Source organism: Elephantulus edwardii, unplaced genomic scaffold, assembly GCF_000299155.1.
Source record: "Elephantulus edwardii isolate Elephantulus edwardi_28Jun2011 unplaced genomic scaffold, EleEdw1.0 scaffold00062, whole genome shotgun sequence".
In the NCBI taxonomy this organism is placed as follows: domain Eukaryota; kingdom Metazoa; phylum Chordata; class Mammalia; order Macroscelidea; family Macroscelididae; genus Elephantulus; species Elephantulus edwardii.
In genome coordinates, this window is record NW_006399812.1 from 7747088 (window position 1) to 7764486 (window position 17399).

The 17399-nt window shown below is 45.5% G+C and overlaps 1 protein-coding gene across 1 annotated transcript in view; it reads left to right on the plus strand.

Annotated features, from left to right (window-relative positions):
• The window catches only part of LOC102873097 (chromosome unknown open reading frame, human C16orf87), a 27784-nt gene extending 27206 nt beyond the window's left edge, over positions 1–578 (plus strand). Inside the window, exon 4 of the mRNA XM_006887819.1 lies at positions 460–578. Within this exon, the coding sequence (XP_006887881.1) occupies positions 460–578 (119 nt within the window). The remainder of the gene's footprint in view (positions 1–459) is intronic.
• The last annotated feature ends 16821 nt before the right edge of the window (positions 579–17399 follow it).

Consider the following 17399-nt stretch of genomic DNA (forward strand, 5'->3'; position numbering starts at 1 on the left):
GGAGAAGAGTGTTGAATATACCATGGACTGCTAGGAGAACAAACAGGTTTGTCCTGGAGAGAGTGAAGCCAGAGTGTTCCCTGGAGTCAAGGATTCTGAAGCTTCATCTGACATATTTTGGGCATGTTGCAAGGAGGGACTGGTCCTTGGAGAGGGACATCATGTTTGACAGAGTGGAGGGGAGGGGAAGGAGAGGAAGACCTTTGGTGAGATGGATCGATTCTGTGACTGGAGCGGTGGGAATAAGTGTGTTTGAGATGGCTGGGTTGGCACAGGATAGAACAGCGTTGAGAGCTCTTGTACATAGGGCCGCTATGAGTCGCAAACGACTCGATGGCACATAACAACAACAACTCTGTATACAGGATAGTATATATATATGGTTTATTAGTATGTAAGTGTTTTTTAAATTACTCCATCTACTGCCTTTTATTAAGCTTTCTCTTTTTCTTTTAACAGAGAAACAGGAAAAGGAAATTGACATCTATGCTAACCTCTCTGATGAAAAGGCTTTCGTGTTTTCAGTCGCCTTGGCAGAAATAAATAGAAAAATTATCAATCAAAGACTTATTCTCTGATCCTTGTCTTTAAAATCTGTTGAAACTTTCTTCAGGATTACATCAGCAAAATCTGAAAGAGTTGTCGACTCTCAGGAGCATTCAGAAGGCGTCAATAAGGGCCGTTCATTGTTTTTACCCCTATTGATCCTCTGTGTCGTTTAGCTTGTGCCACACTTTGGAAGCAAAGCTGTAGCCTCGGACTCTTGTGGGACTTCCTTGTTTACCAAGGAACACTGTCAGTGTTTTGTGTTTGAGGTGTAAGTAAGTGTATTTACCTTTGTAAGAAATGTTGGACGAATGTTAAGGCTCAAGGCGTGGGAGTGGGGTTGAAGGTATGGAAAAATAGGGAAATAAAACACTTGATAATATTCAGGTTTGCCACCAGAGATGCAATATTTTAAATACTTTCAGAAAGAGTGACTTTTAAAAATATATATTTCATATTTTCAGCACTAACAAATCACAATTCATTTACCTTTAATAAACTAGCAATTGACATTTTATTGAATGGGGAATTAAGAATATAAATTTTGTCTGAAATTGATTTTTTCCCTTGGCCTTTATATTTATAACTTAGTATGAGTTCTATTTTGGGAGATGATTTTTGAACATTTTGAAAGTTTGGGTGCTATATGAAGAAAAGTGGGATATGCCATACTTCAGATATATATATATATATATACACCTTATTTTCTTGAATGTAATTTATTTATTGGTTAATTTTTTTTCCTGCTCTCAAGATGGTGCCTGTTAACCTAAACATAAAACATATTTATTACAAACAAAATTATTTCTTAGCCACTTTTATGCAGTAATGTTTTATCTGATTGAGTAAATGACTATCCTGATTAATTATTTAAATTGTTTTTAACCTCACTCTGGAAAATGAATAAATAAATAAATAAACCTTAATATTGAAATTAAGTAGAATAACTAGTATGGCAGCTTTTTCTAGTGAACTTTTGAATATATTTAAGTTCTTTATTTTTCTAGTGTTAAATAACTGAAATGCTTTTTAAGTATGGTTAACATACTTAATGCTTAGGAGTCAGCACCTTTATTTTCATCTTTTTTTCCCATTTCTGTTTGTAAGTCCTGAAGGCTTATTAGGAAGAATAGACGTAGCCCCCACTTGAGAACATCTTCTTGGCAGTTTTCAGCTTAGATGCCTTCATGCTGCGATTTCGATCCCGTCTGGTCTTTTTAACAATATTATGTACATACTAGCCAGCAGAGGGCGCTTCAGAGGTACCCTTGGGTGAGGAGCCCTGGTGAGTTAGTACATCAAGTATTGGCCTGCTCACCAAAAGATTGTGTCGGTTTGAATGTACCAGTTTTTTGGCAGGAGAAAGATGGGCATTTGCCTCCCATTAAGATGTATACAGCCTTGAAGACCAGATGCAGGGTAAGCATGAGTTGAAATGGACTTAAAGCAGTGAATTTGGTTTTCAGATAGAATATATAGGTGTGCATTGCATTATGGCTCAGAATATATGTTCAGGGGGTAGAGAGGAAGGGCCTTGGTTTGGTCCCTGGGGCTTCTGGAGCGTGACTGCATCCCCATGGCTGCACCCGTGGCTCGGTTAGCAGCAATTTGCAGCGCCTCAGCAGCAGCTCCTGGAGTGGGCCCAGTCCTCATGCTGCTGGGATGGATAGGGCTCAGCGGGACGCAGGACTGTCCCCAGCCAACCCCATCACTTGGTGCTTCCGGGTGTCACCAGGCTCCCAAGATTGTGTTCTCATGTCCAGAGGCAGGCCTTTGCAGGCGAAGGTTGCAAACTCCAAGGATCTGGGCCCTAATGGAAAGCCAAAGGTGTTTTTAAGAGGGTTACTTTGAGATAGATATATATATACACATATATGGACTGTTTTCAATATGATGTCCTCACAGTGCCCAAATCATACAATAGATGTGGAAGTTCACGTAATTACAATTATCCAGAGTGCATTTTAAGATCTTCATAATAAAATCTACTCAAAAGAATCCTAATACGTTTGAAATAAAACTACAGTGAAAGTCGCGAGAGCCAGAACTTGATGGGACTATTGTATATTTCCAAGTCTCACCAGTTTTCCCCTGTTGGGGTACAGCCTTACCACTTTCTGATCCCTTGTTTTAATGTATAATATATGAATATTTCTCCTTGAACAAGTTTCTACCTTACATGGGTCTGACTCTGTAGATTTTGCTTTATAAATAAGAAAATAATTTTCATGTTGAGAGAAAAGAGTTCAAAATGATTGTCTAAAATGCTTACAGGTGTCTTTATCCTCAGAAAAAGCAAGAGAAGAGCATCTCTTTAAAGAATTACTGATGTCAGCACCTACCTATCTAAAACTAAGGCTATAGAGGAAATCAGTGTAAAAATACAGAGTACAGTAAAGGAAGAAATTAATGACTAGGCTTAAAGCTCACCATGTAGAAAAAGAATTACCTTTGATGCTATAAAATTGTTGTCATGTCGGGTTAGAACCCATCTCATGCATCGAGATCAGCACAAGGCTGAGCCCTATGAGTTGCAAGTCAAATAGACCTGCATTTGACAACATTTTTAAATCAATTTTAAACCAGCTGTTATTCCCATACCATGACTGTGCTGACCACAGAACTCTGAGAGCCTGTAGGCCAGTGGCTTATTAAGGAGACTATGGTTTGGGAGAAGGATTATGACGCATACAAGCAAAATCTGAAGGGCTTCCAAAAGCAGAGATCATGCATTTCACTTCTTGAGAATAAGACAGCTTTCAGCTCTTCCCTTCTCTGTGCTGTGCACAGCCTCTCTCAGCTATATAGGCCTCCTTCCAGACCCCTGAAAATAAACTATCAGCCTCTGCAAGACCGACCTCTGTCCTTGGCCTTCTTTCTGTCAGCACCTTTTCTGCCACAGAAACCCTGCCAGGCCTTCACTGTCTTCAGTATTCTATGTCTTGACATATTACAGCTCTTTGGAGATTCCCTGCTTCTGTCTCTACTTCTCTTCCCTTTTCTCCTTTCTGCATCTTTATTCTTTTGGTCTGCCAATTTCTGTGCATTAGCGGCATATGTAAATGTTAATAAGATATGGTCTGCCCACCAGCATTGTGAATTGACCAGTCTCCTCTGAGTAAGTCACATAGTTTGTGTTAGTATATGAACCAACTCTGCAAGGTGTAGACAAATCACAGGGCAAGGTGTAGTAGAGGGCAGGACAAAAAAGGAGTCAAAGCACAGATTGTTTACACTTTACCCGGCAATGTCAGTGTCTGCAGATAAAAGCTACAAACCCTCTGGAGTAGAAGATTAGGGCAAAGGGAAGATTAGATTCCTCAGGGAAAAAAATGGCTCAAACTTTTTTTTCCTTTTATATAGAACCACTGCAAAAGGCTACATAAAGGAACTTATTTTACCACAGATGTAAAACAAGTTTTGGGCAGAAAGGCAAGCTGGACTGCTGGTGGATTTAAACTACTCAAGACACCACCTTTGGATTAGCAGTGTGACCCCCTCCTTACTCGATCACCAGAGCCCCAGTTTGAATTTTGAGTTGGTTTTTAGTGTAGCCTATTTAACCAGCTTCTCTAGAATTTGTATTTTCTGCTAATACCTTTGTCTTTTATTATAAAGCTAGAAAATTAACAAGTTTGGGCATATTCTAATCATCTCAGGGGAAAAAAATACAACTTCATTATTGGTACTGAAACTTCTCCTGGCATCAGTAGTTTATAGTTTTTATTTATAACATGGTGGTGGTGGTGGTGGTGGTGATGGTGGTGTTATGTGCCATTGAGTCAGTCCCCTGTGACTCATAGCAACCCTATGTGTAACAGCCCTAAACCCTGCTCTATCCCTTGCCAATATCACTGTCTCTGACATACCTATCCCCATTACCCCAATGACTGAATCAATCCATCTCATCGAGGGTCTTCCTTTCCTGCGCTGTCCCTCCACCCTCCCAAGCATGACGTCCCTCTCCAAGGTCCTTCCTTGCAACAACATGACAGACAAAGCTTCAGAATCCTTTTTTCCAAGGAGCAGCCTGGCTTCACCCTCTCCAAGATGAACTTGTTTGTTCTTCTGGTAGTCTATGGTATATTCAGTACTCTTCTCCAGCACCCAGCTCAAAGGCACCAACTCTCCTTCTATCATCCCTAGTCATTGTCCAGCTCTTTGATGTATAGCAAGTAATTGCAAAGACCATGGCCTGGATCAGGCAAACCTTAGTCTCCAGACTGACATTGTTGCTCTTAGGTACTTTGGAGAGGTCTCTGACAGCAGACTTTCCCAATACAATTCATCATTTAATTTCCTGGCTGTTGGTACCAGGAGTGTTGATTGTAGAGCCAAGCAAATGGAAGCTGTCAACAGTCTCTTCATCATTTATCATGATGCCGCCAATCGACCAGTGGTGAGAATCTTTGTTTTCAATCAATATTAAAGGCTGCAGTCTTTGACCTTCTGCCCTTCAGATCCTCTGCAGTTTCAGCAAGTAGGGTTGTGTCATCTGCATAATGCAGATTGTTGATGAGTCTTCCTCCAATCCTGATGCCACATGTATTCTCGTAGAGCCCAGCCTCCTGAATAATCTGTTCTGCATATAGATTGAAAAGAGATAAGACACATCCTTGACGCACACTTTTCCCAATTTTCAGCCATGCAGTGTTCCCTTGCTCTGTTCTGAGGACTGCCTCCTGGTCCAAGTATCACATAGTTTTATTTCTAAAATTTTTTTTGAGGAGCTCTGGTGGCCTAGTGGTGAGAAGGTGTTCAGCAATTTAAGTCCACCAGAGCCTCTTGGTGGGAGAAGAATGGGCAGTCTCCTTCCATGCAATTTACTGCCTCTGAGAACCTGCTCGAGGGTCAGCTGTGAGTTGGTTCCGATTTAAAGGCACACAACAATCTTGTTCCTAAATTTTGCCTACTGTTGAATCTATAAATAGCATGATATTTGAAATGTCCTGTTTTCATGGTCTTGTTGACTCATTGCCATTGAGTCAGAACCGACTGATGGCAGACCCTCCAGCCTGGTTTTCACTGGCTATTAACCTCTCGGAAGAAGTCTGCTCATCTTACTCCTGTTGATCTACCAAAGATCTCTTCAATGTGAGCAATGTGAAATAAAAGCTGGTTGAGAGCAGTCAAGTGCTGTGGAGTCTGCTCAACCTCACAGAGACCACATACAACAGCCTGCCCCGGCTCCTTACCATCTTCTCACTCTCTGCTGTGGTAAAGTGAGGCCAATTTGAATCCCCTACCCCCAAATTCAATCCCTACTGTTTCCAGTTGTTGGGTTTGGGGGGCTTTTTGTACTTAAATGCTGGATGTTTTATTTTTTTTAAGAAAAACATCCATCTGAGATTTTTAGACTCAGAGGAACTGCCTACTGTTCTGTACCATTGAGTCAGAACTGACCCACAGCCTGCACTCCAGCAGGTTTACAGAGGCCGTAAGTTACACACAAAGAAATTGCCCCTCTCCCTCCCATGGGCCGATGGGTTTGAACTGCATGCCTTTGCACTGACAGTGCACTTCCTTCACGCTGAGCCACCAGAGCCCCAGGGGAGCCCTAGGTAGTGTATAAATAACCTTCAAAGTAAGAGAAATGCTATAAGCGGCTTCTTTACCAGTCATTGGGAAAAAAACACTTTGAAATGGATGTTATGATGAGAATGCTCAAGTGACTTAGTGGTACGGGATTTCCTGCCAATTCAAAGTTCAAATCCGCCAGCTGCTTAGCGGGAGAAAGTTGGTCAGTCACTGTGATTTATGGCCTCTGAAGAGCCACTAGCCGGTCAGCTATGAGTGGGTTCCATCTCCACAGAGCATAACAACAATAAGCTTGGAATTAAAAATTAATAAAAAAGTTACCAGAGTTAGTTTATGTTTCTTTTATATTTTAGAAGTGGTATTATCTGGGGCCAAGGCTATAGATACTTAGCAGCCTTCAGAAGAAGGAGTGGCCAGGTTCTGCTGCAGCCCCAGGTCCTAAAAATTGTGCTGTCAGCCTGAAAGCATGTGGTCAGAATCCACCAGCTTCTCCCTGGGGGGAAGCTGAGCAGTCCTCTCTTGAGTGATTTATAGCCTCTGCACACCCACTGCGGGCTTGATGACACATAACCCGTTCTGCTTCAGGACTTGGCTCCTCCCAGGCTCTTGAGGAGAGTAGCAGCGGCATCCTCCCCCATCCCACCTCCTGGGCCCCTCTGGCCACTTGCAGGCCTTTCTCACTCTTACCGCCATTGAGTCAAAACGGACTTATGGCTGCCCATCCGCAGTGGGTTTTCATAGGCAGTAAATCACAAAAGGAAATTGCCTGTCTTTCTCCCTCAGAGAAGCTGATGGATTCAAACTGCCCAGCTTTGGCTTGGCAGCACACCTACCTACCCACTAGGCTACTAGAGCTCCTTCTCTGAAAAGCTCTCTGAAAAGCTGCCATTTTGAATGAAGAACAACAGGATTGGCTCTGACAGTAGGGATGGACTGGCACGAAGTCCTCTGCAAAGTTGGCTGTTTGTGACAGGCGTAGGTGGCTCTGAGGGCCAGGAGCAGGGCGTGGGCAGGAGACCCAGATTAATGTGCAGAATGGTTGGATATTAGCTGTTTGGCTTCTATGGTAAATATGGTTAGCAAGAGACAATAAGATTGGTACAGGATAGAGCAGGGTTTAGGGCTGTAGACGGGGCAGTCTGCTGCCATGAAGAATTCCGTGTAGGAAACCCAAGGCTCGTGGCTGTCGGTCATGGATTTGGTTTCCTTTTCCACAACAGCGACCTAATGGACTTCCATCATTGTTACCTGGAGCTGAGCTGCTCTCTAGAGTGAGTGATGCAAATTTAGAGGAAATGCTGGGCTCCTCCTTCGCTTCCCTCCCACCCCTTCCTTTTGTCACTCTTCTCAGCTCTGTTTCAAGAACGCTGGGCTTTTGGATTTGGCTTTTTGTGTCTTACTTTTCCTTTCCCATTCTACCTCAGACTCTGGCAAAGGCTCCCTTTTCTTCTTACAATTCTTCCTTTGAACATTTTATTCTAGCTTTTTTTTAAAAAAAAAATTCTCTGATTATCCTCTTGTTAGAACACCCCCCCCCCACCACACATTCTGGTTTTGTTAATAAAACCTTCTGTGAAAGTTTATAAAATCTTCCTTAAATCTCCTTGAATCATGTTTGCCCCTGTTCTCTATTTCTACTAGAGTCTGACTTTTGCACCTCTGCCTGTTAATCTTCCTCTTTCAAACAGTGGGTTCTGCTGATGTCTTGTGGCCTTTTGTTGTCTTTTTGTATATAAGAAAAGAAGCCTTGGTAACCGGATGGCTCCCCCGACCCCCGTGAGAATTCAGAATAGGGGCTGTGGGGCAGATGACGGAAGGTGACTGGAACTAGTTAGTAGTAAATTAATAGCCTGAAGAATTTTACCCAGGACACCAAGTTAATTACTAAAGCTTAGATTCTCCGGGACAGATGCTTTAATTATTTAGAGAAGAACTGTCAGGGATTTGTTGCTGCCTTTTGCCAGGAGGGTAAATGCCAGCTGTCTGCACTTGCTGGGTGTGCGTATGAGGGGATGAGGTGCGCGGGGGCGGAGGGGAGCAGGTGGGTACAGTTGATCCCACTCAGAGCTTGCCTGGACTCCCTTAGCCAGGCAGCCTTGGAGCTGCCCGTGGTCTGCAGTCCTCCTACCTCTCCAACGTCAGAATCTGTTTACTCTCAAACTGACTATTGGAGGGTTCATTTCTAGATTCATTCACTCTGTAACAACATAGAAGCCAAAAAAAGCAAATGAAATGCACTGCCATTAAATTGTTTCCAACTCTTGGTGACCCTCTGTTGGACTTCTGAGACTGTGTATCTTAACAGGAGCAGACTGCTTCATCGCCCTTCTGAGGGGCTTGTGGATTCGAACTCTGCACCGCTAGGGCTCCCTTTGGGACATCTGATGACAAAGTTCACCTTTGGGTACCCAGGTTCACATCTGCACAAGAGGAAGCCACCTTCACTTTTGAATGTGGAATCCTTTGCACAGCCACCTCTGACGAGCCTGCAGACCAGAGGCTTGGTGAGCCCCTCTATGCCCATGTTAACACTGCCTCTCTGCTCTGTGACAGGGTGGATTTACTCCTCCTCTTCACATGTCTTCATCATTAGATGCCTGCTGCTCAACCAGACTCACCCACTGCAAGGTCAGGCCAGAACTCCAGCTCTCATATCTGCTTTTAGCAACAAGAAAGACAACAAGGACTGTCAGCCCCATTCATCAAACACACGACTATGTACAGGCACCACACCCATTATCTAATTTCATTCCCAGAACAACCACTGCAGGCAGGCCTTGGCAGGGCAGCTGAGGCCCAGAGAGGTTAAGTTACTTGCTAAAAACACGCAGTAAGAAAATGTTAGGATTAGACTTCCACATGGCCACTATGGCTTAGTATGCAGATGAGGGTAACAGTGACATCTACTATAATGAAAGACAAATGACCGTGAACTTAGGAATGTAGAATGTTTGGCAAGGGGCTTAGAATAAGGTGAAATGCTTGGTGAAGATGAGAGACTAGTGTCTGTGGCCACTAGCGGGGTCTGAGGTTTCAGGAGCCCATGAGAAAGACAACCAGCCTCTAGTTCACAGGCTACACGTGACCGTCAGGGAGGTAAACGGTGCTTTGTAGGCAAAGGAGTGGAAATGAGTAAAGTGCCAGTGTACGATATTTAAACCAGTGGCAGAGAATTGGAAAAGAAAGTTCTGCCCTCAGTTTCTCAGAGTAACTACAGTCATCGGGGATGCACTTCTCAAACTCTTGATGCTCGGTGGCTGTTATTTTTTTGGACCTCATTCTGACTGGTCATTCTAGGATACATTAATTAATGAAGCAAAAATCAGCCTTGTAACTGGGGATTTGAGTTACAAATTCAAGAAGGCAGTTGGCTCCTGATGGCCTGTCTCCCATCACCTACAGACATGAGCAGAGGGAGGGCTGGACTGGCTGAGGGACCTGGCTCCCAGATGTCTAAGGATGATCCCTCCCTGAAGGCAGGGTTGGAGGCCCTGAGCTTGCCTTTGGGGTGTTTCACTTTTCCACTCAGCTCCAGAGGCGTCATCGCCTTTAATGTGGGTGCTCTGAGTGAGTGATGGGGGAGTTAGCAGGGAAGCCTGGAGTGCTGTGCATGGGCCTTGGCCAGCTGACACACAGGCTACTTAAGTTTCCAAGGAGCCAAGCTGTCCCCACTCACGCAAGGCTGATGCACTTGTGGCTAAATGTGGTGCAAGCAGGGCTCCAGGCCAGATTGAGGGCAGGAACTAGAATACCTTCTTCATCACCAGGGAAACAATGACCTGCAGGCATGACTGAGAGCCCAGCCAAAGAGAATGCTCAAAGGCTCGGTCAACGGTCAGGTCAACAGAGCAAGGGAGCAGGAGACACAGGAGGGCTGCCTTGCAGGGGGTTTTGTTCTTGAGTTAGAACCGTTAACAAGCCATTTGGATGCCCCCTTGTTTGCTCATTCCTGCTTAAGATGGAAGTAGCAGTTTTTACCCAGTTCACTGGGAACTTAAGAAAATATTGCTGAAAGACCACTTGGGACCCATGGATGGAAGGTGGTATGTAAGTGCAGATGATGACCTACTGTGCGTGTATGTGTCTTTTAATAAGTGCATCAGAGGTGTGGAGACCCTGCAGAAAATATTTTTAGAATCTGGCAAATAACAGCAATAGCAAAACTGAACCCAAAGTAGGTGTTCTGTTTCCGGTGCAAGGATTGTCTGCTTTTGTGCAGGTTCGGACAAATTGCCTGTGTAATAACAGTCAGACTCTGGACTGTTTTCCAAATTTCCTTCTTATTAATCATTCCAGGTGCTTGGATCATGTGAGAATGATTTTGTTGGGGGTTACTCTCAAATGCTTGCCAAACTGTCCTTTAAGCATCTCCCCAAATTAATTGTGCTATGTGGCTGATGTGTTGCATACCTATGTGGGGTTTGGAAGCTTTCTCCTCAAGTTGAAAGGGGGGAAAAATACATATATATATTTGAAAAATGTGGTACAAAGGAGCAATAGTTATTTTTCCCTCATGGGATTTGCTATTCCTGATGAATCCTCCTCCATCTGTCAAATGTCATGTTTTCTGTTCATTTAAGGCTAAGCCATTGACCTCAGACCTCCCCATAAGAATATTAAATACTGTTTTCTGTCAGCTAGAATCCCAAGGGAGTTTATCACTCTGTATTCTTGGTTAATTAGACCTCTCTCTGGTGCATATTTTCTGTCTAGAATAAGTCCTGTGGGCCTAGGTAAGTTAGTGGTAACTAGTGGAGAAAAACAAACTTTTGTTTAATAACCCAAACAACGCACTTTATTGTGAAAGATTTAGCAAAGAGCTAGAAACTAGAGAGAGCAATATTTCTAGAGGATTTTCTGAGTTTGTATAGTTCATACAGATATGGGATTTGGATGTGCTGGCTGGGGTGGTTTGGGGTGTGTTTTTTTTTTGTTGTTGTTTTTAATCTTCTTTGGGAGTGAAATCTATACTTATTTACAGAGTTTGCTGCCCGCAGAAGGGAGAAGTTCATCCTGTTTCTGTTGCCTTTGTGCCGGGCAGTGGAATGAGCCATGAAACTGTGGTCTTTCCTGGCAGAACTTTCAAAGACTTGCTTTCTCCACTGTCACTCCCCAGCAGGGGCAAGCACCGGTGAATTCTAGCTTCCCTGATGATGCTGGTCCCTGGCCCTCTCTGCATGCTGAAGTTAACCCCGTCTCCAACCCCAGCCCATGAGAACAGATCTCAGTAAAAGGATAATATTCACACAGCACAATGCAGAAATCTTGGAGCCTGTAGAATCGTATCTACCCGTGTAACTACTCCCAGATACAGAACGTCCCAGAAAGTAGCTTCCTGTCCCCTCCAGTCAACATATTCCCCCCAATTCTCAAACCCTGATTATATCATGTTACTCCTCAGCTCAAAATCCTACCACACCATTGTGGTCGCTGTATCGTCTGCTTCATGTTGAAATACCTCTGCCTGATTTCCTTACTCTGTCCTCTCAGGAGTCCCACTCACTGTGTCAGCTGGGTTCCCGTGGGCAATGCCTGGTCCAGAGGCCAGTCCCTGCAATCACACCACCCTCGGGGCCTGCCTTCACTCTGTGCCCCTATTAGAAGGGCCCCCCATCTTTGACATCCCCAAATCTCATACATCCTTCCAAATCCACCCAAGTCTCATCTCCTCCAAGAAATCTTCCCATTACTTGCTCTTCCTCCTGCACCTGGCTGTCCACTGGTGCCATGTGACTGCCTCTCTGTAGCCTGGGAACCCCAGAAGACCAGCCAGCTGCTGCGGCATTCCTCCTCAGATTCTGGACGACTCCTTATGTCCTGCAGCAGACATGCTCCCAAATCCCCCTTTCTTGCCACTGTACTCTCACATCATGGGATGATAAGTTATTCCCTAAACTCTCTTCCCTGCTTGGCGATTCTGTCTCTCCCTCCCTTTCCTTTACTGCTCTTGCAATTCGCTTACCAGATCAGCCCAATCCCCATCAAACCTGCCTCTGGCTTTGTGTTCTAAGACCTGACTCCAAAACAATCTTGGAACCAAATTCTCCTTCAAAAATGGGGTAGATTAAGGGGAGAGAACTTGAGCAGATGGATATGAACTTATCTATGTCAGAGATGAGAGGGGAGAGGAAGAAGCCTGCAATTATGACTATAATATAGTTTTGTCCCATCCAAGGCAACCCCTTTGCCTAGCAGTTTGAGACGACCCACTTCTGTTCTCATATGCTGACCTCACTCCCACCCAGATTTGCTCCGCAGGCATGCCACAGCATTTCTGAGATCTTGGGCTCAGAAACAGGCCAGGGCTTGGGAGGGCACACTCTGGAGTCTGGCTTCTTGAGTTTAAATCCAGGTTCCTAAAATGACTTTGGGAAAATGCCTTGATCCCTCAGCTATCTGTGAAATGAGGATACTGGTAATAACCCTTACTGGATGGTAACGGGTATTAAATAAGGTATTGTATCTCAAGTGCCACGATTAAGCCCAGAAAGCTTACAGTTCTTTCTTTGAGACCTACCATCCAAAGCAGGCGAGCCGGCATTCTGAAGTGATGTTTGTGTGGGGGTGGGTGGGGGTGGGCAGGTCATCCATGTGCTGTGAACATGGCTGTGAAACTGGAGAGCCTATTTGAGACCCAGACCCACCGTGAATTTCCCTGTGTGCTTGTGTCTCTCGTGGGTAGAGTGGGGGGTCTTAATCTGTCCACCATGAATGAATGATGGGGGCGCACTGCAAAGCCTTTGGCAAACAGGGATACATCCCAGTATGTGCTGGTAGAAATACAAGCCACATGATGTGTTGATGTGAAAACTAGCTGGTCTAGTGCCAACTTTCAGATGCCATTGTGCTTTTCTGAATTGGCAGTTGGCAAATGCAGTCTCCAGGGACAAAGTCAGGCTCTGGCCTGGACATGTATTAGGCTGTTTCAGTTGTAAGCAACAGTTCATTGACTCTAGCTGTCCTGAGTACAAGGAACGTTCTGAAGGGCGATCAGTGGCAGCCCAGCTCTCAGCTCTGCAAAGAGGCTGGCCTGTGGCTTAGGAAGATCTGTCCAGGACATCATACCCCCACAAAGGACATGGCTGTCCACAGATTCAATCTCAGATTGGATCCGTCCCATGGAACAGGAGAGGGAGGGGGTAATGAGAACAGCCTTCAGCTCACTGTGCTGGACCCAGTTCTAATGCTTTACAACAAAGCTCGCTCGCCTTTCGTCCTCCCCACAGTCCTGTGAGGAAGGTCCCATCTTAGAGATGAGGAAACTTAGGCTCAGAAAGGCCTGAGGCCCTGCATAAACCAGCCTGTCTCTCAACATGAACATTAGTTTCCACTGAGACTATATATGTGAGGTCGAGCTCACCCTTGGAAAAAAAGAGAGGGAGAATTTCAACACAGCCTTCACCAGAGGAGAGGGTGTGTGTGTGTGTGTGTGTGTGTGTGTGTGTGTGTGTGTGTTGCATGGCATCCTCCAGGGCACACTGGGATGAAGAGGCCTTGTAACTGTCTCTACAACAGGTGAGTTGGAACTGGCATTTCGCCTTTCCCCTTTCACAGCAAGATGCCTCAGTCTTTGGGGTTGCCGTACCTCTTCTTTGCTTCCTGGGTAGTTTAAATTGGAAAGGGTATAGCCAGACCCTCCCAGCTTGTAGGTAACTGAACAAGTTCAAGGGTCCCACTGGAGATCAGGACATATTTGGAGGGTTGCCTGGAGGCAAGGATTCCCAACCTAGCCCCTCACCCAGACCCCAGGATTCTGGCTTTTACGCTCAGATCAGCACTGAGACTCCCTCGCTCCCTCCTCTCTGCAACCACACGGTATTTATTTCACAGTTGGACACTCCGTTAAGTGATGCAGGAAGTAGGCCCCCAGAGAGGCAGATAGAGTCCAGCAAAGCTGATAACCAGTGAGCCCTGTGGATGCCTCTGGAGGCCTAGAGCGGGGTCAGAGATAAGCAGAAATGCCAGGCTTATCACAGCGCCCGAGTTCTGGAGACATCCATCCCGGGTAGGCCCACCCCATTCCCAGCACTCCAGCCTGGAGATTGGGCAGCACCCATCTCCAGGCACAGTAAACACTGGGTCGGCACAGCGCAGGATGGGGACTCTGTGCCCAGCTCCAACCCTGCGTGGTCCCAGCGCCAGGGGCCAGCTGCGGGCATCAGATTACATGCAGGTATTTGCGGTAAGGGCAGCGCCGAGGCTGTGTGCTTTGAAGTAAGAGCCTGTGGAATAATGGTGAGGGTCACGGGACCAGGCAGCTATTCTGTGCCGCAGACGTCCTCTCGGGCCAGGAAGCTCGGTCAGCAGAGAGCCTTGGCTGATGGGCAGCAGGGCCCTTTCCAGCCGGTGCAGGGTGTGGGGGTCAGACACTGCCACACGGCAGCGCACCCCAGAGCTGGGTCTTCTCAGTTTTCCTCCCCTGTGTGTGCAGCGTTTAGTGGAGGGCTGTTTGTGCTTTCTGAGCACAAAGTAATTTCCAGTTGTAACGGTAAGGGGGTGGCCTGGGCTGGATCAGATGCTGATAGGGGGTCTGATACAGGACTGGGGAGATGCCCCTTCTTCCTGCTTCTGCCCCAGGTTAGCCAGTGAGCCATCACTGTCTTGTTGGACCGAACTAGGACAGTGGGGTGGACTGAGATGCATGGGAAGTAGTGAAGGTGCCCTTAAGGATGGCATTTCTTTCTTTTTATTTTTTTTGTGCATGTATCGTCAAATCGGATCTGACTGGTAGAGGAGGAGATTGTCCCTCCTTCTCCAGTAGAGCATCTGGTGGATTCAAACCGCTTAACTCCGGGATTGCAGTGCAGCTTCTTGCCACTAGGCCACCAGAACTCCCCAAGGATAGCATTTCTAATCTCTGCCACTTTCTTGTGTTTACAACATGTCAAAGGACCTCTGGGTGGCAAAAGTTAACCGTTTCACTATTAACTGAAAGGTGAGTGGTTCAAACCTAACCGGTGGCTCCTCAAGACATCACTAAAAGATATGAAAGGAATACATGCTTAGGCATTATATGAATGACAATAATCTGCAACAAGAAGGGTGTTGCAGAGTGAACAGAGGGATGGGGAAGGGGAGGAGGAGAAAGGAGAATGTGCAACAATGAATGAATTTTTAAAAAGGGGCATAACAACAACAATAAATAAATAAAAGATCACAGCCTTGGGAATCCTAGGAGCAGTTCTACTCTGCCATGCAGGCCAGCTTTGAGTTGGAATCAGCTAGACAGCACACAGAAAGAACCATGTGTCTGGCCCTATGCTACATCTTTTACCTGCGTTCGATACTCTAACAGCCCTGTGACTATTGCCCAGACCACGAGGCTCCTTTACTGATGGTGGGAAGCTCTGGTGGTGTGGTCCCGAGGTTGCACATCTCCAGAGGTTCAAATCCACCAGCGGCTCCTCAGGAGAAAGATGGCGGTGTCCTCCTTGTGATTTGTGGACTCGGAAATCCTGTGAAGGGGCAGCTAGGAGTCAGAATCAACAACACTGGGATATTGTTGTTTGTTTGTTTCGTCCTCTAGACAGTTGGTTTCCATCTGTCAGAAAATTGTCCTAATACCTGATTTCCTTGGAACCGGGGCTTTGGCCACCACGTGCTAGTGTGACAGATTATAGACAGGTCTGCAGGGTGCAGGGCCGGATTGATGGCCCTGATATGTTAATTTATTGAGCTCTGCACAGCCAGTTCCGGTTTTCCCAGCACCAACGCCATTCAGTTCTAGTGGACCCTCTGGTATCTGTCTCTATAGTCACTTCTTCATTCTCTATTTCTTAATTTTCAGTTTTGTCCCCTAGGAATGGTTTTCTTTTGGGATACATGAAGAGCTGGTGCTCTCATATTCCCCATCCCCCTCCTCCTCTGCCTCATCCTCACAGTTGTCGTATTTTTAGATGCAGTTGAGTTTGTGACAATAACAACAGATTAGAACCTTGCCCCATCCTGCGACATCCACACTGTCTCCTCCAGGCTTCAGCCATTGTTGTTACCGTCACTGTGGCAATCCCTCTTGGTAAGGCTCTTCTCTTTCGCTCCTCTTCTGCTTTTCCCAGCATGATGTCTTTTTCCAGGGACTAGCTCTTCTGAAGATGAAATTTGGGGGACATTTAAAAAATTTTTTTTGGGTGTTTTGTTTTGTTTTATTACTTTTTTTGTGTGTACCATCAAATTGGATCTGATAGAGGAGGAGATTGTCCCTCCTTCTCCAGCAGAGCATCTGGTAGACTCGAACCCCATGCCTCTGGGATTGCAGTGCAGCTTCTTGCAACTAGGCCACCAGAGTTCCCTGGGGAACATTTTTTCTTCCTTACTGTAGATATTGCTGTTGTGTACCATCAAGTTTGGCAGGTTTTCAGAGGCAGTTAAATACATGGGAGGAGATTGCCCATCCTTCTCCCGCAGAGCAGCTAGTGGATTCGAACTGCATGCCTTTCAGGATTGCAGCACAGTTTCTTATCACTAGGCCACTCATACTCCCTGTAGATAGGTCACTATTTTTGCTTTATTATGCCTCAAAATATTATTTCTTAGCAACTCTCATGCTAAAATTGCATGCTTTCTTGCAGAGTTCTGACTTTTCTTGTCTTCTTGTCTGTCTTTTCTTGTGTGCTGTCCCTGTAACAATGGCTCACATAGCAATCCATGGTATATTCAATACTCTTCTCCAGCACCACAGCTCAAAGGCATCAATTCTTCTTCTAAGCCCAACCTCCTTACAAGCATTCTCCTACAATCCTCCCTACAACGGCAAGAGGTGGAAGTGCTTTGATTACGCGCATGGAAATGGAGGCTTAGAAGCCTCATCCGGTCAACCCGATTAGCCAGGTATACCCAGTTGACTCCCGCTTACTAGCCTGTAGTGGAAAATTCCACATTTTGTCATCTCTTCTGGGTTTGGCTGGCACCTGTCTCTCTTCTTGTCCCATAACACCTTCCTGCAGGATTGAAGCATCTTTTTAAATTTACAATCCCTGATAGGGACCCAAGAGAAGCAGGAATAATTTGGGCTTGTGTATTAACTTATAGTAAACAGTTTCACATGGAGATAATAAGTAAGCACAAGCACTGAGCTCACAGCAATTGGGTCAGAACCAACTCATAGAATTGCTCATATTTCTCTCTTGGTGTAGCTGGTGGATATGAACTACCTACCTTTGAGTTGTCAGTGTAACTCCTTACCCACTAAGCCACCAGATCTCCCTCTAAACATAAGCTCCTCTTGCTTACTTTGAAATCCACTGCTGCTCAGAGGGGTCCCCAAAGTCAAGCTAATCAGCGGCAGAAAAAAAATCATTGCTATTGAATCAGAACCA